General features: G+C 48.9%; 1 protein-coding gene across 1 annotated transcript in view; it reads left to right on the forward strand.

Annotated features, from left to right (window-relative positions):
• Positions 1-7,964, forward strand: part of LOC134333947 (leucine-rich repeat-containing G-protein coupled receptor 6) — a 60,447-nt gene extending 52,483 nt beyond the window's left edge. Inside the window, exons 13-20 of the mRNA XM_063016113.1 lie at positions 45-116; positions 920-991; positions 1,735-1,860; positions 3,899-4,047; positions 4,574-4,654; positions 5,844-6,863; positions 7,051-7,115; positions 7,932-7,964. Of these exons, the coding sequence (XP_062872183.1) occupies positions 45-116; positions 920-991; positions 1,735-1,860; positions 3,899-4,047; positions 4,574-4,654; positions 5,844-6,863; positions 7,051-7,115; positions 7,932-7,964 (1,618 nt within the window). The remainder of the gene's footprint in view (positions 1-44; positions 117-919; positions 992-1,734; positions 1,861-3,898; positions 4,048-4,573; positions 4,655-5,843; positions 6,864-7,050; positions 7,116-7,931) is intronic.
• The last annotated feature ends 450 nt before the right edge of the window (positions 7,965-8,414 follow it).

Below are 8,414 nucleotides of genomic sequence, written 5' to 3' on the forward strand. Positions count from 1 at the left end.
GTGTGTGTGTGTGTGTGTGTGTGTGTGTGTGTGTGTGTGTGTAGAGGCCTGCAGCACAATCGAATCAGACGGATCGATCTGATCACCTTCCAGCGTCTCGCCTCCCTCCGATCACTGTAAGTCTGATCAGCGCCGCCATCTAGTTTCTGCTGCACGCATGACACCCTGATGCGAACAGCGATAGAAATTAATTTTATCAGCTCAAACATAAATTTACAGTCTTGACAACCATCCCACATTACCAGCATGCCATAAATAATTGGACGCGGTTATTTTACAGCGTTTTCTTATTCAACAAACCACATTTAATTCTGTCTAATTATTAATAATCAACAGAGAGTAAACTGACATTTAGAGAAATTTGAATGAAATGTAATGCTGGCTTCATATTTCTGGTTGGAGCGCTGTTCTCCTCCCAGCATTGACACTAATTTGTTGAAAAATCCCAACAACACTGCTGCACCTGCTACACTGTCAGTGTGACTGCAGTGCTGGTCCGAACACCCTTGAGCAAGGCCCTTAACCCTCAATTGCTTAGACAGTATACTGTCACAGAGCTGTAAGTCACTCTGAATAAAATATCTGCTAAATGCTGAAAATGTAAACGTAATAAAACCACTGTATAGACAGACAGACAGACGGACTCGGGATGAAGGTCTGGTGCACATCTCAGTCCTTTGTGCTCCACAGACAGGAACCTCCTGATGAGCTTCCACGCTTCACTGTGCTGGCCAGAGGTCTCGGTTTGGAGATCAGTTCAAGTTTTATATCGCTGAAGATCTCACGCTCTCGAACCAGGGGGCGAGTGATAGTCTCAGCTCTCCTTGGGGCGTGGCGGGCAGGACCCGGGGGTTTTAGATTTAGGCGAGAGGACGAGACGGGTTCTGATGATGATGATGATGATGATGTTTGATTACAGAGATCTGAGCTGGAATCTGATGGAGTTTATTCACCCCGACGCCTTCAGCTCCCTCCAGTCTCTCCTCAAACTGTGAGTTCTACTAAATATCATTTATTATTATTATTATTAATTAATCATATCGTTAATACAACTGCTGCCCCGCCCATATTAATATAACCACATTAAAAATGTAAAAGTATTGGGACACCCCTTCTGAGTATTTAAGCTCTGGAACATCAGACATCAACATCAGCGCCCAGCCGTACACATGCTGCCATCTATTGACTGAATGGGCACAAATCCCCACAGACGTACTTCAAAGTCTTGTGAGAAGCTTCTCAGAAAAGCGGCTGGTGTTCTAGCTGTTTGTTTTTGGATTGGCATGTCTGACACGCTCACGATCAGGCGTCCGAATACTTTTGGCCATATAGTGAATATTGGTCACATGTATTTCGATGGCATCATGATGTAATGTGCCAGCCCACTGGTGGTGCTATCGACCTGGCCCGGGTGTCCAACAGGCACATGTACCCGAGTAACGTACTGCTGGAGTCCACACAAATGCACTTTCGACTGAACGGGTACAAATTTCCATAGACACACTCCAAAATCTCAGAAGAATGGAGACTGTTATAGCCGCAAATGCTCATGCTCAGGTGTCCACATCTTATTGAGTGTTTAGGATTGTGTAGAAGCAAACATGGGCAAGTTCTGCTCAGGCTCTGTGACCACCCCCGCACCCCTCACACACACACACACACACACACACACACACACACACACACACACACACACACACACACACTTCATCTTGTGTCTTCTCCTGTGTGCAGGGATCTGAGTGAGAATCGGTTAGTGACTCTTCCACTGATCGGCCTGAGCAGCCTCACACACCTCAAACTGAGAGGGAACACACACCTGTCCCACCCCATCAGAGAGGAGAACCTACCAAACATCAGGTACATCATCATCATCTATACACACACACCTCACACACACACCTGTCCCACCCCATCAGAGAGGAGAACCTACCAAACATCAGGTACATCATCATCATCTATACACACACACCTCACACACACACCTGTCCCACCCCATCAGAGAGGAGAACCTACCAAACATCAGGTACATCATCATCATCATCTATACACACACACCTCACACACACACCTGTCCCACCCCATCAGAGAGGAGAACCTACCAAACATCAGGTACATCATCATCATCTATACACACACACCTCACACACACACCTGTCCCACCCCATCAGAGAGGAGAACCTACCAAACATCAGGTACATCATCATCATCTATACACACACACCTCACACACACACCTGTCCCACCCCATCAGAGAGGAGAACCTACCAAACATCAGGTACATCATCATCATCTATACACACACACCTCACACACACACCTGTCCCACCCCATCAGAGAGGAGAACCTACCAAACATCAGGTACATCATCATCATCTATACACACACACCTCACACACACCTGTCCCACCCCATCAGAGAGGAGAACCTACCAAACATCAGGTACATCATCATCATCATCATCTATACACACACACCTCATACACACACACCTGTCCCACCCCATCAGAGAGGAGAACCTACCAAACATCAGGTACATCATCATCTATACACACACACACCTCACACACACCTGTCCCACCCCATCAGAGAGGAGAACCTACCAAACATCAGGTACATCATCATCATCATCATCTATACACACACACCTCACACACACACCTGTCCCACCCCATCAGAGAGGAGAACCTACCAAACATCAGGTACATCATCATCATCATCTATACACACACACCTCACACACACACCTGTCCCACCCCATCAGAGAGGAGAACCTACCAAACATCAGGTACATCATCATCATCATCTATACACACACACCTCACACACACACCTGTCCCACCCCATCAGAGAGGAGAACCTACCAAACATCAGGTACATCATCATCATCTATACACACACACCTCACACACACACCTGTCCCACCCCATCAGAGAGGAGAACCTACCAAACATCAGGTACATCATCATCATCATCTATACACACACACCTCACACACACACCTGTCCCACCCCATCAGAGAGGAGAACCTACCAAACATCAGGTACATCATCATCATCTATACACACACACCTCACACACACCTGTCCCACCCCATCAGAGAGGAGAACCTACCAAACATCAGGTACATCATCATCATCATCATCTATACACACACACCTCATACACACACACCTGTCCCACCCCATCAGAGAGGAGAACCTACCAAACATCAGGTACATCATCATCTATACACACACACACCTCACACACACCTGTCCCACCCCATCAGAGAGGAGAACCTACCAAACATCAGGTACATCATCATCATCATCATCTATACACACACACCTCACACACACACCTGTCCCACCCCATCAGAGAGGAGAACCTACCAAACATCAGGTACATCATCATCATCATCTATACACACACACCTCACACACACACCTGTCCCACCCCATCAGAGAGGAGAACCTACCAAACATCAGGTACATCATCATCATCATCTATACACACACACCTCACACACACACCTGTCCCACCCCATCAGAGAGGAGAACCTACCAAACATCAGGTACATCATCATCATCATCTATACACACACACCTCACACACACACCTGTCCCACCCCATCAGAGAGGAGAACCTACCAAACATCAGGTACATCATCATCATCTATACACACACACCTCACACACACACCTGTCCCACCCCATCAGAGAGGAGAACCTACCAAACATCAGGTACATCATCATCATCTATACACACACACCTCATACACACACACCTGTCCCACCCCATCAGAGAGGAGAACCTACCAAACATCAGGTACATCATCATCATCATCCATACACACCTCAAACACACACACACACACCACACACACCCCACTGAGTCTCTCTCTCTGGTCCTGTAGGGTGCTGGAGATGCCCCATGCGTACCAGTGCTGTGTTTTCGGAGCGTGCGGTGGGTACAGAGTCGCCCCCCAGTGGGAGGAAACAGCAAACACAGAGGAAGAGGAGCTGCAGAAGAGAGCGCTCGGCCTCGTCCCAATCCACACCGACTGTAAGAGCAACCACCTTCAGTAGTGTGCACTCTCACAGCGCAGTTCCGATGCGTCTCTGTACATGGTTTATTAACGTCACATTGTTAGAGCGCTGAGCCGAGTCTGACTGATGTTTAATACAGAGCATTGGAGTGTAGTTCAGAGAGACCTGCCACCCCTCCACACCCCCCTCCCCTTCATACCCAACACACCTGCCGGCGAGTGTGGGCATGGCGGGTTGAGGAGAGTAATCCCGTCCTCAGCTCCTGTTTCCTCCTGTAACGATGTTAGAGATCAGTGCGAGCGTTTATCTCGTTGACGTCTTTAATCAGGGCGTGTCTGGACCCAGCGCTCACCGCGGCGCAGCCCTCGCCCCGCCCGTACCCCCCTCTGATCCGCCGGCCTTCCAGACATCAAAGCGGCGCAGTAATTAGGGTGAGATCTGAGTAACCCGGTCTGAGAGAGACGTGGGGACGATTCGGTGTAATGAAACCAGGTGATTCCGGGACTGTGATTAAATTCAGGGTGTTTTTATTTCTCCTGTAGATGATCCAGACCTGGAGGAGTTCCAGAGAGCCATCGAGGAGTCCAAACTCCAGAGCAGTGTGCAGTGCAGCCCCACCCCAGGTCATTCATCACACAACTCCTCACTCATGGTTTCAGCTGTTTAAACAGCCGTGCTGCACGTTTTCACCACCAGGTGGCGCTACTGCGTGTGTTTATCGTCTTTGTATTAATATAAATGTACAGGATCTATCACCCCTTTCACTCACAGCATTTGGCTTTGGGTCAGTATTAAGGAGGGGTGACCACATACTTTTGGCTGTGGGGTATATATACACACAAACAGTGGAGTCAGAAAGTATTCACACCCCGTCAAGAGTTCAGAAGAGGCTTTATAGTCACTTCAGCTCTATACAAGTACACACTGAAATGAAACCACGATCCTTCGGGATGTGAGAATGTGTGTGTGTGTGTGTGTGTAAGTTTGAGTGTCTGTATGTTTGTATAAGTGTGTGTATTTATGTAAGTAATTATGTGTCATGGTGTGTGTGTGTGAGTTTGAGTGTGTGTGTGTGTATATGAGTGTGAATATAAGGAAGCATAATTGTGTGTCAGAATCTAAGTGTGTGTGTGTGTGAGTATGTAAGTTTGAGTGGTAGTTTGTGTGTGCATACATGTCTGTGAGCATGTGTATATATATGTATGTGTTGGTGTGTGTGTGTGAGCATGTGTATATATGTATGTGTGTGTGTGTGAGCATGTGTATATATGTATGTGTGTGTATGAGTAAGAATAATTGTGTGTCCGAATCGAAGTGTGTGTTAGTGTAACGTGTGTATGTGTGTCTTTGTGAGTGTGTGTGTGTTAGTGTGTGTAAGCTTGTGTATGAGTGTGTGTGTGTATGCATGTAAGTGTGTATCTATGTGTGTGTGTGTGTGTGTGAGTTTGAGTGTTGGTTATTTCTCAGCAGCAGGGTCAGGAACTGGTAGGGACACGCTAAAGAAAATCGACACCCAAAACATCACTGCAGGGGCTTCAGGGCGTGTCTCCATGTCTTTAAGTGGCCCAATCAGAGCTCAGAACATTCAGGTGATCAGTGGAGAGATCTGAAGATGATGCTTCTGAGATCCTGGATCTGCCATGACAAATGAGATTAACTGCACAAATCCAGGAGTTTAAAGCTTGTAAAGCTGCACCTGCGTCTATAAACTATTGAATAAAGGGTGTGAATACTTTCTGTAGGTCCTGAATATCAGTCGGAGTCCTGATGCGTCTCTATAATCTGACCATTGGGGCGTGGTCTCTCCCGCAGGTCCCTTTAAACCATGTGACGCTCTGTTCGACGGCTGGTTGGTCCGTTTGGGGATGTGGATAATCTCGGTGGTGGCTCTGCTCGCCAACGTTGTCCTGGTCCTGTCCATCTTCATCTCGCCCAGCTACCTGTCGCCCATCAAGTTCATCATCGGCTCCATCGGCGCCGCCAACCTGCTGACCGGGCTGTGCTCCTGCGTCCTGGCGCTGATCGACGCCCTGACCTTCGGGGAGTTCGCCACGTACGGCGCACGGTGGGAAACAGGAGCCGGTTGCCGGGCGACAGGGTTCCTGTCTGTGGCGGCGTCGGAGGCGTCCATCCTGTTCCTGGCGCTGGCGGCGGTGCAGTGCAGCGTCTCGGTGTCGTTCGGGAAGTCTCCGTCTCACGGGAACGTCCGAGCCGCCGCCGCCGTCTGCGTCACGCTCTCGGTGGTGTCGGCCAGCCTGCCGCTCTTAGGTGTGGGGAAGTTCGGGACCACGCCCCTCTGCGCGCCCTCCCCGCTACCCGACGCCCCGCCCACCACGCTGGGGTTCATGGTGGCGCTGATCATGATGAACTCGCTGTGCTTCCTGCTCATCACCAGCACCTACATCAAGCTGTACTGGGATCTGATGAGGGGGCATTTCGACAGCGTGTGGGACTGTGCCATGATCAAACACGTGGCATGGCTCATCTTCACCAACTGCCTGCTCTACTGCCCCGTCGCCTTCCTCACCTTCTCCTCGCTGCTGGCGCTCGTGCCCGTCGGCCAGGACGTCATGAAGTCCGTCCTGCTGCTGCTCCTGCCGCTGCCCGCCTGCATCAACCCGCTGCTCTACGTCCTCTTCAACCCACACTTCCGCGAGGACGCCGGGCTGATCCTGACCCGGGTGCGGCCGGCGCGGGGACGAGCGCTCGACTCCTTCGTTTCGGTGGAGATCGAGAAGAGTTCCTGCGACTCCACCCAAGCGCTCGTGCCGTCCGCCTCGGGGTCGGACGCGCCGCTCGAGGGCTCGGTGCCGCTCGTCCCGTGCCGGCTGCGGACCGATCCCGCCGATAAAGGCGACGCCGGGATCAGATGGACGGACGCCTCGAGAGCGCCGTCACGGTCGTCGTGCCATTCATAAACCAAAACAGAGGACCGAACCAGCCGAGAGCGGGCACATCTGTAACTGTTCTAACTGGTACGCCCTCCCACCCGAGTGTGGGTGTAACGATCACCCGAAATCTGTACCCACCCGCCAGGATCGTAAACGAACCCGTCTCACATCACGCCGCAGATTCTGTACCAGCGTATTATTAATGTTCCTCTAGGTGGCGCTGTTGTTGGTTTTAAACTATAGCTCTACAGTTTGATGTATGTGTGTCCTAAACAGAGCTGCAGGTCCGTCCCAAAAAATATTGACACCCCCTCACTGCCCACTTTATCAGGAACACCACATTACCTGGGTAGAACCTTCCTTCCGCTTGGCACTGCAGATTTATCCCAAAGTTCTTTAGTTTTAACCCTTTAATGTCCTGCCATGACCATCCGGATTTACGACGCTAACTCTCGTGGTGAAGTATCGGAATTTGACCGCAATATAGACACAAAATATCCAAAAATATTGGGACACCTGAACCATGAGCTCGTGATCATCTCAGCTAGAACACCAGCTGCTCTTCTGAGAAGCTGTGTGTGGGAATGTGTGCCCATTCAGTTGTACGAAGGATGGCAGCATTTGTATGTCTGGTGCTGATCGATCAGTCGGTGTTCCGGTTCATCCCAGAGCTGTTGAGGGGGGCTGAGCTCAGGGCTCTGTGCAGGACAGGAAAGGACCTTCCCTAAACTGTTTGGGAACAGAAATCAATAATTAGAAGAGGTGTCCCGATACTTTTGCCCACATTGTGTACGGTTAAATGTAGGCTGAACTGTTGCTTTGATGGTTCAGTGAGTTTAAATGAAAGTGGCGTCTGTAGAAATAAAACACGTACAGTATAACAGTAAAGGTCACTGAAGGTCACTGAAGGTTATTAAAGGTTATTAAAGGTTACTAAAGGTTATTAAAGGTCATTAAAGACTGGACGCGTGTGTAAAGCTGCAGCTGAAGCGTTTTGCTCTTCTCTCAGATGGACGTTAGAAACTCCCCCGGCGCTTCGTGATGATTCTGGACTGAATAAATGAGATGTGCAGCTCGGCGGGTTTGATCAGATCTGTACAGTAGATGTTTATGTGTATAAAATATAAATATAACTACCTCTGAACTCGCATGCTCGTCTCTCTCTTCATCGTTCTTTTTTATATATAAAATGTTTATGAAATAAAAGAAAGAATTTTATAGCCTGTAGTTTGGGAAGCAGTCGTGCTGTTCTGGATGTAAATATTATTGTTCATGTTTCTGTAAAACACGTGATGAAAGATTCTGATTATTAAATAAAATGATTAGTTTCATATAAACGCTGATCTGTGTCCATTCTGAATTAAACCTGATTTGTTCAGGAGATCAAAAAAAATATTCATAAGCTCTGTCGTCATTGATTCCCAACCTGTACCTAACAGTTTAGTCATACCCAGTTCCATTTGCACAACCAAGGAGAGACGGATCACCACAC

This window comes from Trichomycterus rosablanca, chromosome 19 (genome assembly GCF_030014385.1).
Source record: "Trichomycterus rosablanca isolate fTriRos1 chromosome 19, fTriRos1.hap1, whole genome shotgun sequence".
Lineage (NCBI taxonomy): Eukaryota > Metazoa > Chordata > Actinopteri > Siluriformes > Trichomycteridae > Trichomycterus > Trichomycterus rosablanca.